At 41.6% G+C, this 16,569-nt stretch overlaps 1 protein-coding gene across 3 annotated transcripts in view; it reads right to left on the bottom strand.

The window, feature by feature from the left end:
• The window catches only part of ARHGAP18 (Rho GTPase activating protein 18), a 119,880-nt gene that overhangs the window by 26,584 nt on the left and 76,727 nt on the right, over positions 1-16,569 (bottom strand). For all 3 annotated transcript variants that reach the window (XR_012034515.1, XM_072833786.1, XM_072833800.1), the window contains 4 exons: positions 10,599-10,764; positions 7,823-7,914; positions 3,519-3,596; positions 1,321-1,480 (listed from right to left, as the gene is read on the bottom strand). Coding sequence is in view for 2 of the 3 variants with exons in the window: in XM_072833786.1 (XP_072689887.1) it covers positions 1,321-1,480; positions 3,519-3,596; positions 7,823-7,914; positions 10,599-10,764 (496 nt within the window). In the remaining variant the exon portion in view is untranslated. The remainder of the gene's footprint in view (positions 1-1,320; positions 1,481-3,518; positions 3,597-7,822; positions 7,915-10,598; positions 10,765-16,569) is intronic.

Consider the following 16,569-nt stretch of genomic DNA (forward strand, 5'->3'; position numbering starts at 1 on the left):
GTAAAATAAGACAAAGACAAATACAGATGATTTCAGTTCTATGTGAGATCTTAGAAAACAAACAACAAAAACTAAGATCATAGATACAGAGAACAATTGGCGGAAGCTGCAGGGAGGGGGGTGGGAAGGGGGTCAAAAGGTACACCTTTCAGTTATAAAATAGCTAGGTTATGGGGACACAATGTACAGCACGATGACTACAGTTGATAACAACATACTGCACATTTGAAAGTTGCTAAGAAAGTTGATCTTAAAAGTTCTCATCACAAGAAAAAAAATTCTGCAAGAGCGTGAGGTGATGGGTGTTGACCTGATGTACTGTGATGATCCTTTCACGATATACACAAATATTGAACCATTATTTGTACATTAAGAATGTAGGTCGGGCAGCCCCAGTGGCGCAGTGGTTTGGCGCCGCCTGCAGCCCAGGGCGTGATCCTGGGGACCCGGGATCGAGTCCCACATCGGGCTCCCTGCATGGAGCCTGCTTCTCCCTCTGCCTGTGTCTCTGCCTCTCTCTCTCTCTCTCTCTGTCTCTATGAATAAATAAATTTAAAAAAAAAAAACAATGTAGGTCAATTATATCTCCATTAAAAAAAAAAATGGAATAGCCTGGAACAGTTCTGGTGGACACTGTCGCTCGCCGTAATCATCAGCAGTGACGCCCTTTCCCTCTCATGGTGTCCCAGGTTGGAAGTTAAAAATATGGTCATTAGAATATGTTGATGGCATTTTTCCTTTTTTTGATGCCCTCCAGGACTCAAGGGAATAACGACAGCAGTACGTAAACCTCCTAAGATCTCTGTGTTCACCAGAAAATAATCAAGAACTGATGGAGACGTTAACTTGGAGCTTGCCCAGGACCACAAAATGGCAAGATGTACGAAGTCTGCAGCCCCCTCCGCGGGAGGCAGCCAAGTAGTTTGTTCCGTGTTTCTGCATGGCAATCTCAGAACTTAATTTTTCAGGAAAATAATCACTGCCTGTGCCACATCTCCTGTGCTCTTATGATAACTGTTAATCCGCAGCTTCTCCAGTAAGTGTTGCTTTTAACACTTGGCAAGAAAAACGTATCAGATCTGACATGACTCATCCTATTACACAAGAAATGTGAAGTTCCAGGCTTAACAAGAAAATGCATTGTATTGCTGACTGGGCGTGCAATCAACCTGCCCCTGAGGGGAGCGGCCTGTCATCCCAGTAGGGGGAGATGCGCATTCGCGGAAGCCTAGGCCGTGTCCACCAGGGTGGACCAGTGGACGCGGTTCTGTTCTCTGTGCTGCGGGGTGGTCGGTGTGGGCGGCGGGAGAGGGCGCTTACCCTGGACAGCCTGGAAGGCCCTGAGGTACTCTACGCTGAGCAGCGGCTGGGGCAGCTCCCGGATGAAGAGCTTCAGCAGGCTGGCTGCGTCGTGCTGCTTGACACTTTCCCAATTAAAAGTCCCTTCGTAGAACTTTGCTTCTAGTTCTTGGCAAAGATTCTGAAACGCAGAAGGAAGAAAAAAAAAAAAGAAGAAGCTACCAGTAAGTGCGGGTTTTTTCTTTCCTCCTGCTGAGCCCGTGATGCTAGTCTTCCCGCTTTACAAGAGATTCTACTCTTCAGAGAAGAATCTGGAAGAACTAAGAGGTCAACAGTTCCCTGTCACTCAGAAAAATACGACCCTGCCAGGGTACTTGACCATTGAAACCTTCCACCCCAGGCCGCAAAACCCGAGACTGTAGACATTTTCCTGAGGGTGCGACAGACCTCATGCAGCAAAGGTCTAACTAGAAGATTCCTTAAGGCGGCCCCTGCATGTGGGGGCTTGGCTTAAGATACTCCAATTTTTCATTCAATCATTAAAAATCACTTTTAAAAACTCTGTTTTAAATCGCTCAGGAGCACATTCCGTGACAATATGGGTCCTCAGTCTCGGGGCCTAGGGCAGGAGGCCGCCTCCGGCCGGTCACCTGGGAAATGGAAGAGGCCAGATTCCACAGCAGGTGAGGCCTGAAAACCCCTCAGGGCGGCTGCCTCGGCGCAGAGGACCGGGCGGCCGCGCGGAATGAGGGTCTGCCAAGCTATTAGCAGTCACTTTAGCTTCACAGTGACTGTTTCCCACAGGCCTCTTGGCTGTGGCATAAATCCTATTAGGTTAGAAATCCTTCCAAGCTCCTGTCACGTCCTTGATGATTTTAACTGTTCTCCCGAAGAAGGTTCTTCGTTTTTCTGGTGAGGTGGAAACCTATTACACTCTGCTCTTCCCTACGCAGCTCCATCTTCTCCTCCACCCGGCACAGCCCGACCAACAGAGGTGAGCCCAGATGGGGGATGGTGAAGGGACAGTCCGGAGGGGGAAGGGGGGACGGCAACGGAGGGAAGGAGGGAGGGATGTAGAGAGTAAGGAGGAGGACGGGAGGGGGGAGAAGAGAGGAGAGTACAAAAAATTGGGGGAGAAAGACCACCCAAAACTCTGCGTATTAGGTTTAAATTATGTACAAGGAGCCGCTGCGGCCTGACGGGGCTGAGGCAACGGGAGCTGCCGAGTCCACTGAGCCACCTTCTGAGGAGTCCCGGGAGCTGAGCTCGGCGGCCGCCGTCCTGCCACACATGGAGAGCGCGCCTGTGTTCAGACCGCGGGCGGCGGGTGCAGGCCCAGGGTGGCGTTACGCTGCGGGAGTCAGTGCTGCGGCCGCAGGACCCGAGGGTTCAGGCCCGTGGGGACGCAGGTCGTGCCTTGTCCCTCTCAGACTCCGGTTCTCTGCAGGACAACGCGCTCCTCACCGGGGCTCGCCCCACAGTCTCTCGCTGCCCTACGTGTCCGCGGAGGCTGACACGCGGCGCCTTAGCAAAGCTCCACGGGCCGCAGCATGGCCTCAGGGACCTCGCAGGGGCAGGCGGCCAACCCGGGCACCAGAGCAGTGAGTGTGTGAGCGGGGCCGTCCGGCTGCTCAAACCCAGGGCGCTGACGCGACTGTGTGGTGGGAGCCCCGCGGCCTCCGGTTCAGTCTCTGGTTCCATGGCTGAGGAGGCCCCTCGGCCCCGCTCCCCACCTGACGAGGCCCCTTGGGCCCCGCTCCCCACCTGAGGCACCCCCTCGGGACCTGCTCCCCACCTGAGGAGGCCCCCCAGGCCCCGCTCCCCACCTGAGGAGGCCCCTCGGGACCTGCTCCCCACCTGAGGAGGCCAGCGGCCTGTCCCTCCGGCCTGTCCCTCGGTAGCAGCCCCCCCCTCCCCTGGCTCCCCACGCCCAGCCTCAGCCCGTCATATGTTGACTCCTGTTCTGCCTGGGTCAGGAGGGAGCAGCGGCGGCTCTGCGGGTCCCGTCTGTTGGCACCTCGGAGAGCCCAGCAAGGCCGCTGGGCCCCTTGGCCTCTCTGCTCACCAGAGCCTTACTCCCGCTACCCGGCCACTCTGAAGGACATTGACTCCCCACAGAGGTCGGCAGGGGCTCCCGGAGTATACCCGGCCCCGGGCCTGGAGGCCTCCCCGTAGGCGGTGTCTCGTGGGGCAGCTGTGGTCTCGAGGACCGCGCTTACCCGGATTCTCGTGGCGGCCCCAGGGATCCTCAGCAGGCCTTCTGTTTCCAAGCCTCCCTCCTCGATTCGAGCAATCAGCTGCGAATAAACAGAAGAATGTTCTCACTTGGCAACTCATTTCCACCCGTTTCCACCTGTTTTCACCCTGACACAGGCTCGTCCCACACAAACACCCGCACAGCCGCCCTGGGAACCGCCTCTACCGTGGCCACAGCCCCAAAGCTCCAGGTGAAATGGAGGTCCCCCTGCTGCCCTTCCCAGGCCAAGACTGGAGATGCCCATGGTTTAAGAGCCACCACGACCACCCGTGCTTCTGCTTTTCCAGAAACATACATCCTGCAGTCAAATAAATCTTAGGAAATTCCAGGATTTGCACACTTACATCTCCTTTTTGGTTTGTTTGAAAGGATTATTTATGGTCTGAAGGAAAAAACAAGAACAAAACGAAACAAAACATCCCTGTTTGCAAATACTCATTTTTAAGCTTTTCAGCTTTTAGTCGTAACCCAAGATAAAAATCAGTTCCCATAGAGGGCTTCTAAATTACACCTGATACCCAGCGAGTGCACATGGATCTAGCTCCAGAACCCCATTTAAAAAAAAGAAACAAAGATTTTTGCAGGAACCCACAAGAAAAAAGGCAAACAGAGAAATGACAACAACACTGTTGGAAGGTAGGAAGAGGATTAAAAAGTGGTTAATTCTTGGCAGAGTAATCTTCCAACTGAAATATGTATTCCCTGGGCGGGGCGCAAAGGCTTTAGGGGAAACTCTGCTATTTTAGGGAAATCAATCTCCTTGTCCTCAAGTTAAATATAAGGCAATTACCTTGCCTCACATAGCTATTCCTCCCACCACGCACCCCCGCCCCAGAACAAAAGACAGACCTACTCTTCACTCATCCCCAAATTTGCTATGATCTCTCCACACACCCTTAAAGGCATAAAGTCTTCCAGAGTGCCAAAGGATGTAAAATTTTATTTTTTTCCAGGGAAACTTCCTTTAATGACTTACCAAGGCTCTATAAACTACATAAAGCTTACCGTTTCTCCCTTGCTTATAAAAGTGTCTATTAGGAGCAAACCAAGGTATCATAAACTGAGGTCTTTTGACCTTTGTCTAGATGCTCTGAAATCAGATAGATTGTAGCATGTAGACACTGGAAGGGAGGCAATTTTTCTTTAATGACCTCATCTCTCCTATCCCTGGATTACAGCCAAAGAATGTACTGATCTTCAGGGAGTCAGGTAGGAATAAAGCAAAGAGTAGTTTCGAAATTCCCCTAAGGATTTATTATTAGCTAAAGAAAGAACCATCTCTGGCCAGTCAAAGCAGTGCATGATTTTTAAAAATTCAACTAGAATGTTTCCCAAGACCACATTTTTCAAGTCACTCTAGATAATAAACCGAGGCAGAAAAACTTTACACGAATTATTTTAGATTAGATAGGCATTATTCAATAAAGGATTTAAAACCAAACTTATTCAATGTTTGAACAATCTTCATTTTTATTTCATCTTATAAAATGTTTAAAATGATCTATTAGCAAAAAATAAAATTCTATGCCAGCTGCTAGAGCAAATTAGTTTTTAGCAATAGTATATGACTTTCAAATTTTCATTAAATATACAGGGAAATGGATGATTTCTAAATAACTGAATAAGAGTGAGTTCTGAATTTTTATATTTCTTTTTATTACTCTCTTATCTGGAATACTAGCATTCCATAAATATACACACACACACACACACACACACACACACTACCTGAAACGATGCCATGTGTTTTTTCATATTTCTCATTTTAAAATTTTTAGCCACATTATATTGCATTATTAAAATATAAATAATAAATACTTTATAGCTCTCCTTTCATTTTCAAGACTTAAAGATGGAAAATAACTATATTGATCTATATATTTTAATCATGCTCTTTTTTAGTAATTTATCTCACAAGGGACATTGCATAATTTATAAGTAATGTTCACAGCATTTCCTAAGATTCCATACTTATATGAATTTATGAATTGAAAATGAAGTCAGAAGTTTTGGACACAAATTATCTTTGATTTGGCTAAATAGTTTGACAACGAGAACAGAATTTGCTAATTTGTCAGAATTTCTCTACAGGTAAAAATTAAGAGTATTTTATTTCCCTAACTTATTCTGAGAATATGGTTTAAACAATGTGCCTCTGAACAAAAACGAGACAAACAAGAAAGTAGGTAAAATTCACAGGTAGTAGATAAGCTTTGTTAAAGCTCTTTTTTGGGGTAGAACTCTTAATAAATGAGAAAGTATAATCCTTTAAAATCTAGTAATAAACCTTTTTGCAAGTTAGTGATTTCCAATTATTTCCTTTGTACAAAATTGAGGAAAACCTAATTGAGGTGACAGTTGATCAATCAAAAAAAATATCTTTCAATGATAGATCACTGTGATTTTTTTGCTTATAATTCAGAGGGGATGCAAATAGAGGAGTGTTATCTAACAGTAAACTCTTTAGACTCTCTTTTATTTTTCATGTGAACAAAAAAATCTTTAAGGCTGTTACCTAACAACTTCAAACTGGTTGGAGACCTGAGTCTTCAGAATATCAAAGAGACCAGAAATGTAAAATGACTAAACAAATAAGAAAACAATTTCCAGAGAAAATGATACGGGACTGCATGCAAACCTCAGCCTGATTAGGAGACCTCCCTAAATTTTTGTGAAGACCAAAACTTACTCTTCACTAATGTGATGATGAATTTGATAAAGTCAAGAGGGACACATCACTGTTTTTTTTTTTTTTTAAACACCAATCTAGACGTTACTGTGAAGGTATTTTTGTGGATGTAATGAACATTTAAAGCAGTACATTTTGAGTAAAGCGAAGTACTCTACATAATGTGAGCAGTCTTCATCCAGTCGGCTGGGGGACTTAACAGCGAGGACTGAGGTTTCCCAAAGAAGCAGCACTTCTGCTTCAAGACTGCAACATGGAAAGCCTACAGGAGTTTCCAACCTACACATGTTGGACTCAACATTGTAACATCAACTCTTGCCCAAGTTTCCAGCCTCTGGAAAGGGACATCTATTTCACACTTGCCAGTCCCCTCTCTCGCGTAAGCCAATTCTCTAAAAGAAATCTCTCTATACGAACATGGCTGAGCATATGCGTGCTCGCACGCACACATGTTATTGGTTGTTTTGTTGGAGAACCCATGTCTACCGGGAAAGGATACTGCTGAGATCCTTGCCTTCCACAGTCATCTGTGGTGGTAACATGCACCTTTTACTCAAATTAATATGAATATCTGGCCCACATTTGTCAGCACCTCCCAGCTAATCACAGGCCCTGTTGAGCACTCTCCACACAGATACAAGCTCTGTAGGCAGTGGCTGGCAGAGGCTGCTGAGTAGAGCAACGTTCTTTAGGAGAAACGATGAGAGACACAGATGGATGTGATGGGGACCATGAGAAATAATGGAATCAGAGTTTAGTAGGTAAGATAGCTAATGACCGGTTTGGAATAACGGAGGCATCAGTGCCAAGTAGACAGAGCTTTATTCAGTATTGAATGAGTTTGTTGAGCCAGTCAGTCATAAACGTTCCCACTGCCACTCTCTGCTATGCCCAGAACGTTTAGAAATTGTGATGTGCTGGGGCCGCATAGTCCGTAACGGGGGGCTTGGGTAGTCCGTAACGGATCTGACCCACCTTCCCCCCTGTGCATTCTTGCCTTTTATCACATGTTTCTGAACAATGATGGCTCAGAGATTAGACTGAAATTTTTATATTGCCATAGATAATCCCCTTATGAATAACTGTGTGTTGATGACACCAGTGACTTGATAGTTTAGCAATCACTTTCTGATTCTGCTTTATGGTTTCTTTGCCTACTTTGGAAGTAGGCATTGGTAAATTAAGTTGGACATCCTCACTGTAAATAGGAAAGCTTGGGAAATACATAAAGGCATGAAATATTCATGAGGATGCAATTCCCTAGAAATTTATAAGCAGTTCCCACTCCTGTGTATTATAGAAGCGAAATCTCAATTATACAAAGCTAACTAATATAAGACAGGAAAACGATGCCAGGTAATCACAGTTAGAGTAATACCACAGAAAACATCACCATGAAATAAAAATTATAAGCCCTTGAAACAAATTTGTTTCCTGAATAGGAAATCAAAGTACAAAATAAAAAGCATATCAATTGGAAAACTGTATTATAAATATTATGAATGCCTAAAGAGAAAAAAAAACTTCTATTAGTTTAAGTATGTTCTCTCCAGGCTGACCCACTTAGGCCTACTTACTTTTTGAAATATCAAGGGTATTCGAGTTCCTGGTACTTTCCTCTGATCGTGTTCCAACAACACTGTCAGTGGAATACAAAAAAGGCCAGAATCTGCAACAAAAAATAAAATTTTTTCTTTCATCCATCTATAAAATACTAATACAAAAATATTAAAGGCATCAGATTTCTTGATATTGTCATTCAAACAAACAACTATTTATTGGGCCCCTAATAAGTGGATGCCATTGTCCAGCCATTAGGTATACACATTTTAATAGGAAAGTCTTGGTCTTATATAGTAATCTAGCAAGGAAAGACAGCTAAGCAAATGAGGGCAAATGATCACCAAAATAATTAGAAAAGTTAAACTGTCCTATAAGAGAAATAGTGCCATGGAGTCTGTGAAATAATGCAAATAATTTACCACAGGTAATCAAATTAAAAGTTTTAGCTAAAGCAAATATTACTTATCTCTTCCATAGTTAATTAACATTCAACATTCTACAATACAGAAAAATATAAATGTTTGTTTTTGAGAAATCAGTCAACATTATGATCTTGTTCTACAAATGTTTTAAAATCTTTAGGAAATAGAGACACTCGGTAGTCTTAAATTGAAATTTATAGTTGCATATATTTGGGGATAACTCCAGAAAAAATGAAAGGTAATAGTTTATAATTTTCTACGTTAAAATCACAGGCCTTCAGTCTGGTGTGAGCATAGCTCCTGCATAGCACCTCCCACCCCACCCCCATCACTAAATGAAGTGCAATACACATCATCAGGGGAGATATAGATCATTTGTGAACAAGGAAAAGGGGGAATTGTATTGGGGAGTGAGGACACTGGAAACTGACACTCAATAGAGATGCCGTTCAAGAGAATACCAGTAACCTTATAACTTGTAGCTTAAGAATTATGAAAAAATGGTGCCTGGGTGGCTCAGTCAGTTAAATGTCTGCCGTTGGTTCAACGTGACCCTGGAGTCCTGGGATCACCTGCACAGGGATCCCTGCTCAGTGGGGAGTCTGCTTCTCCCTCTCCCAGTCCCCCCACTTGTGCTCGTTCAATCCTAAAAAGAATCATGAAAAAAAGTAACCTTCAAAAATGTTAAGAGTCCAGTTGATGAATTTATTAGATGAGATGCAAAAATATTTAAGAAACGGAAAGAAAATCTATTCTGTTAATAGCTGTACTCTTAATGAGAATAGCTTAATACTTCTCTCTCTGCTAGGAAGCAATTCTAAAACATAAAAAAAGCCTCTCTAAGCCATTTTAAAAGTCCTAAGCACTGAGTCACAGCTATTTAAATTATATTTCTATTTTATATTTGGCAAAGGCTTTGTGACAAGCTTCTGAAAAAACATCTAAAGTCTTTCATTATCCATAATGGCCTTGCGAAAAATCAGAAGCACCATTTAACTCAGAAATTCACCATCCCAAGCCTTAAGCTATAATACTCAGTGGAACTCAGCACAGAATGAGCTCTTCTGGGGCCCAGCATGGGAGAGAGGACCTTGAGGGAAGGTATACTTCAGTCCTACAGAGAAATTGCCTCTAAAACGTAAATCAGGTGAAGACGTGTCTTTATTAATGTTACCATAGCAACTTGAGAATCCTCATTCTTGGTATCTCTTTAGGAGAGAACTTAAAAGTTAGAGAAGAGGTCAGAGATTCCTAAACAGTTAAACTTTGTTAATAGAGAATTATCTGCATTTCCAGATCAATAAAATCTTAGATAAAAACCAAGGAGGTGTCTGTTCTCTATCACATTATAAAAAATAAAGTCCGCTTATATAATGGGTAAAGCACAAAGCTTACAAAAGGAAAACTGCGTATCTCCACAATGAGTATAATTTAGTGGTATTATGGGTCACATGGCATGATTTTCTTCATAAAGAATGTTTTTGCAAAACAGTTAAAAGTAGAATAAAAATGAGCACAGGGACAGGCCGCTAACTATCCTATGTATTTCCTATCAAATAAATAAGCAAAAAGTCATTGATCAGTAGCAACAATCTTAGAGTCATTTTTCAAGATCTGATTTTAGAATTAAAGAAGTTTATGTACCAAATGTATTTTTATTTTTTTAGAGATTTTATTTATTTATTCATAAGAGACAGAGAGAGAGAAAGAGAGAGAGGCAGAGACACAGGCAGAGGGAGAAGCAGGCTTCATGCAGGGAGCCCAACGTGGGACTTGATCCTGGGACCCCGGGATCACACCCTGGGCTGAAGGTGGTGCTAAACTGCTGAGCCACCCGGGCTGTCCACCGAATGTATTTTTACTTTTTTTTTTTTTTTTTTTTTTAAGATTTTATTTAGTTATTCATGAGAGATACAAAGAGAGGCAGAGACACAGGCAGAGGGAGAAGCAGGCTCCCTGTGGGGAGCCTGATGTGGGATTTGATCCCAGGACCCTAGGATCATGACCTGAGCTGAAAGCAGACTCAACCACTGAGCCCCCCAGGTGCCCCCCAAATGTATTTTTAAACGTAGTTTTCAAAGGAGACAGCATTTAAGATTCCCCGATTCAAAAAAAAAAAAAAAATTCCTTAATTCCGAATTTCCTTCCAATGCAATTAAATATTTGATTATCTCCTTATTTTCTATAGTCTGGAGAGTAGCACATGGTTCTAAAGTTACAAAATTTTGAAGGCAGTATTTTAGAATATGAATTTTAGATATATTCAAGTGTTTGTGTTTCCCCCTCTGAGAATACTGCAAAGAAGCCAAGTTCATCTTTGCTACTTTTGAACTACATCCAACTGTTTTGTTTTTAATTTCAAAATTACCTTTTGTTTTGATTTTCACAGCTTTTTGTTGCTTCAATTCAACACCCAATACGTCATAGAGGGCAGTCAGCTCAATCAGGGCTAAGCGGCAAACTTTCTTCATATCCTGGGGTGCTAGGTCACCAATCCTGGTGGTGCCTGTTTTGTCTTTTGGCAATCTGAAATTCTAAAAGAAACACCATTAACAGAGTAAAGGTTTAGAGTGTCTATGCCCATTTTTAGTGAAAGACGACAAAATTCTAACTATAGAAAGCGAGTAAAGGTTTAGAGTGTCTATGCCCATTTTTAGTGAAAGACGACAAAATCGTAACTATAGAAAGCAGCTGTACGCAGGGTAGCAACAGTGAAAGCTGTGACAAAATTTCTCCAGTCAGAATGAAGAGCCATCTTGTCATGATGATGACCCTCACACCTGCGGGGAGTCAGTACGTGGAGTCCCACAGACAATGCGACCACACTATGTAGTAGGCACACTGATCCCAGGAGCTAAGAGGACAGTAGAGCTGAAGGAGAAAGAGAACTCTAGTTACTGACCTTCCAGAACAAAGGAAGATAGAAGTCAAGAGAAACTATGAGGAAGAAGAGGAGGAAGAGAAAGCAGACTAATAGCCATGAGTGAGTACAGCACTGGGGTGACAGGGAGCATGGGGTGCCAGCAGCCTGAAGCCTGAAGGCCTACCAGGCATCTCGTAATAATCGGGCAATTGTTTAACTACTCGTTCTATAAATGGCAGACGGAAAGAGCGGAGGAGAAGGGAAGGAGGACGGGAAAGGAGGAAGGAGGTGGGCATAGCTCGAGGCGGGAGGAAGGAGGAACAGGTGGAGCAGGGAGGGGGTGACGAGGAGAGGATGGGGAGGAAGGCCACCTAATTCAGAGGGCTGCTGTGGGGTGTAAATGCCTGGCACTTCCCAAGCACCCATATATGGTTGCTATTGTTATCACTTTCACCATTGAATAAAAAGACTTAAAGATCCTACCATCACAGGCAAGTAAGTGCTATTTTGTTGTTTTCTGCCTTTTGCAAATATTATCTACTACCTACTCAGCCACTTTTAATATTAAATACATTAAATATAAGAAAACAAACCAGAAGGCAAAAACATGAATTTCTCTAATATATTGAAGACAAATTATAGTCCCACTGTATTTACTGACTACTAAAACTATGATCATTCTCCAATGGTTTGATTAAAAAAAAAAAAGGTTATAGAGGTTATATCTTTTGGGTTTACCCTTGACTTCCTCATTTAATGGCCAAGGATGTTCAACTGGTTCCCTTTTATTTCTCTTTACTTTGCTGCTTTTTCTTTTTTTCTTTTTGTTTCTTTTTTTTTTTTTTTTTTTTTTTTTACCATATCGTTAACACTTCCTGGTGTAAAATTCAGTGTAAAAGACATGTCTTAGAGCAGTTCTCAAAGCAAGGCCCAGGGAACCATGAAGTTACCTAACACACTTTCAAGGAGCCTATGAGGTCAAAACTGTTTAATAATTAATCCTAAGACATTATTTGCCTTTTTCACTCCCATTCTCTCATGATAGCACAGTGGAGTTTTCCAAAAGTATAAGATAGGTGCTTTTGCAACAGATTGAATACAGATGTAGGTGTGAGCATCCAACTGACTTCTACTAAAGTGAGACACTGGAGTTGCTGAAATGAAAGACCATAACATGCTTCTTACTAATTTTTAGAAAATATGACTATTTCTCATGAAAACTAATATTTATGTTAATCATAATATTTTCCTTAAAGTGGTTTAATTTTTAAATTTCTCGCTTTTAATTTCTAATATGGTACATATCCATAGGCACAACTGACATAAACAAAACCTCTACTCCCACAGTCTTCGTGGTTTACTTATCAAGATAAATTATTCTGTAGTCTCCATATTCATGTTACATAGTTCAAGAACACAGGCCAGTGACAAACTTCCATGAAATTCAAATTAATAAATTCTTCACTTTCCAAAATCATCTACAGTGGTCTTGTTCATCTCCTCAAAATCTTTCGTGAAATCATAATTTCTGTACAACTATGTGTAGGTCTTCTTTTTTGGTTCAGCCACAGCATACTTCCACAGAGCTGCAAAGTCCAGGGAGACAACAAATGCCCCAAAAACAGGAAATCACAGATTTCTTGGCCAGAAATCCTTGTGTCTGGGGTTTTGTCAAAGTGCTGGAAGCCATGGTAGTTACTGTTCTCAATCCCAACATCCTTCTTGCCTAGTGCAACAAAGGCTTTTTGAAGTCCTCAATGCTTTTTAAGAGCCTGAAGGCATTATAAGACTACACTGTTTAAGCATCATTGTCTTAGAGCATTTCCCAAAACTACAACTTCGGGCAACTGAGCAGCTCAATCCTCTCAAGCAAACTCAACTTCAAGGAGAATCTCCCACAGTTCTTCACAGAAGCTTCCTCTATAGAATCTGCTATAGTTTTAAGAAGAGTCCACTATAGGACAAAACAGGTCCTTAACTTTTCACAATACATTTTTTTTCCTTATGAGAACACAAAATGAAACAGCAATAGATATCATTAAATATGCTAAGTGAATTTCCAGGGTAAGTGTTAAACGGTGCAGCACATGGGGGTTGAGAACTGAGAGCCAGACTGCAGGTGGCCAGTCTTGTCTCCATCACTTACTAGCTATGTGACCTTCGGCAAATTACATTCTCTCTGCGCTGCCTCAGCCACTTCATCTGTAAAATGGGAATAAGAGCAGAACCTGCTCAGGAAATGTTAAGTGTTATTACTACATTTCTCTCATGGAGCCTTTTCAATAATCTCAAGATTTCATGCCTTTCCCTTTCTCCTAAATATTACTGTAAGGTAAGGGGGGAAATGGTAAGGCTAATACTCTTATTTGATAAATGGTTTTTTATCCTATTCTGCAAAAGTCCCCTTTGGTAAGAATTATTATAGCAGGGAAACGAGGCTTACTATTACTAATAAGAGTAAATATGGCCACATAGCCAGTGACAAAGTAAGGATGCAAATTTAGATCTTCTAGATCCTAAATTCAGGAATAACCCCATTCTGCTCTGTTCCATTTTCCCAGCACAGCATGAATGGAGGAGTCTAAGTTGGTCAGTACTGATATAGGACTGTGAGCCCCTCGGTCTCCCCCACTGTACCATAGGTCTGGCACACTGGAGGTGTCCTGTTCCAGTCTAGTCGATGAATGAAGACACACATTACAGGAAGACGAGCAGAGCATCAAGCTCTGGGAGGTGCAGGGCCACTGGCTGGAAGCTTCCTCATTGTCCTGTGATTCATACTGAGCTCCGCTTTCAAAATCACACAAAACTTTTCATTATCTTCTGGCGTGGCCCCACAGTTCTGCTAATCGCATTGTTTCCTGCAGGGCTGAACCAATCCTATTTATCAACCTTTTTTTTTTTTTAAGTTCTAAATGTTTCATTAAAAGCAGTTGTTATTGATCTAATAAGCCAAACATATGTAACACAATTATTCAAAGCATTAGCTAAGGTAAATGTTTAGAGAAACCTGAAATATTATTAGTTCAAACATTTGATTTACCTAGCAAAATATGTCGTGAGCTTTATTTATTTATTTATTTAACACTGTGCTTTAATGAAAGGAGTTAGTTCTTTATCCCAATGTTTAATTCATGGCAGCAGCTTTAAATATTTATGAAGTTTCCTGTCATTTTTGTTTAGTAATAGACTGGATGGTTCAGTTCGTTGGATAAGAGAAGGCAATGCAATTTCAGCAAAAGAAAGCTCTTTGCCTTTTGAAAAACGTGCTTCAAGAATGAAGTGAAATAAAATTTTTCAAAGACTATAAGGTCATTGGTTCCCGTGTGTTACCGTGAATTAATCCGGTAGCTCTCTCAGACCGCACCCCTCTTTTTGCAGCCCTCACAATACAAAGGGCCCCTTAGGCACTTCACCAGTGATGATGGACTTTGATGGACTTGACTTTAGTACGTTAAGTCACTCTAGCCTCAACTTGGGAAGCAAGAGAATCTATCCTCACCTGGTCAATTTGCACAGATGACTTTTTTTCGGGTCTGCTAGGAAACGCAATTCTTACCTAATGTTTTTCTATGTGTGAAATGTGATTTTATTACAATATTTCATTCATTATCATTTCCAGAGAATGAACCTTTTCTAAACAAATGAACTTTTGAATTTAGTTTTTCTATATTTCCTAATTTTTTTTAGCTCAGCGGTGGAGCGTCTGCCCTCAGCCCAGGGCGTGACCGCAGGGTCCTAGGATCAAGTCCCACATCGGGCTCTCTGCATGGAGCCTGCTTCTCCCCCTGCCTGTGTCTCTGCCTCTCTCTGTGTGTTGCTCATGAATAAATGAATAAAATCCTTTAAAAAAAATTAAATTAAATAAATAAATGGAGAGCAAAGAGCCATGATGTAACCTTTTCTAGACAATTAGGACCATAACCCTAAACACCTCTTTCTGCATTGTGTACAAGTATGTGTCTGCTAGATTTTCAGTGTTCTCACTCAATCCTGAAACACTTCTTCCACTGCCCTTCAGCTTCCTCTAGAGGCGTTCCGTTCTCCAGCAAACTGCCAATAGGGGCCTCCATGACTAGTTTTCAGCCTTTAGTATCCACAGAGCTATGTTACCAGACAACCAAAGTCATTATAAAACAAGAATTTGCTTGAATGAAACAAAAGTCAATAAGAATCCAAAGGGCACTAAATAAAGACCTAAGAACTAAATTTAGGTGTGCACCTAAGATAAAGGCTTTACCAGTTATAATTTTAAAACTATGATCTTAAAAATTTCTGCATATGCCCTTAATGTTTCAGTCTCCAAAACAGGATGAAGGAGTATTATTAAATTTATATTGTATATGATGGACCCAACAAGCCAGAATCTTATTTATACAATATCTCAAGCTGTCCTGAACAAGTTGTCAGCAGCACCAATACAGAGCCACTTACACTCACACCTAAATTAAATGCAGGTATACCTTCAGGGCACATTACATGGAGTCAACGTGGTCTTCCAGAAAAAAGTCCAGCCCCAAAAGTTGAGTCACCGAAGCCAAGCCTTAGCAAGCCATATGTAATCTAACCTGTTCCTTGTATAAGAAACGGGAATCATAGTATCTACCTTACAGAGATCATTTGAGAAATAAATAATTACCGGGCATATTTTCTGAGATACAGAGGGTACACAACACAAAACACAGTAAGTAGTAGCTCCATTTTCAAACTGTAGCCCATTAAAGGTTATGAAACCTGATCTCCAAATTTAAGAGAAGAAATTCGAATCTGCTGTGAGAGATCATAAAGAATTAACAAAAACTACCCGATGCTGTAAGAAAAAGGAAACGAATTTAAAAATGAAGTCAGCAGAGAACAATGTATTACATAAAGCTTACTGCTTATTTACAGAAGCAGAGGAGCATGGAGTAGAAATGGAGTTTAAGGTTTATCTGCTTAGACACCTGCCTCGGAGTGATGAATATAAATATTCATTCCATCAACCATGCTGAGGGCTTGTGAAAAGCTTACACGCCCATGCCTTCCAGAAGACATGTGGATAAATGGTTGTATAGATGAACAGATGCATATATGCATAAATAAATACAAGAATATATTGACAATAATTATCAAAAGCATGGCCTCTTAATAGCTTAAAGGATTATTTTATAGATTTTTATCTAATATAATTCACAATCAGGAAAGACTTAATAACAAAGTTAGATACTAAACTAGTCCCCAAAGGATAGGATAAGACTTCCTTGGTCAACAGGGAACAACAGGAAGGTAGAAATGGGAAGGTCATTTCAAGCTTGGGGTACAACCTGAAGAAAGTGAAGAAGGTACAGGAGCACAAATGTTAAGCAGAGAATGAGATAAGAGAGGAAGTTTTAAGTCTCTACAATAGATACTAATTTATATTTTATTCCACTTTTGAATTCACAACTTAAAAGTCAACGTCTTCATTTTTTTTTTAATTAGACTCTACCGTCCTTCA

This window comes from Canis lupus, chromosome 1, assembly GCF_048164855.1.
Source record: "Canis lupus baileyi chromosome 1, mCanLup2.hap1, whole genome shotgun sequence".
Taxonomy (NCBI): Eukaryota; Metazoa; Chordata; class Mammalia; order Carnivora; family Canidae; genus Canis; species Canis lupus.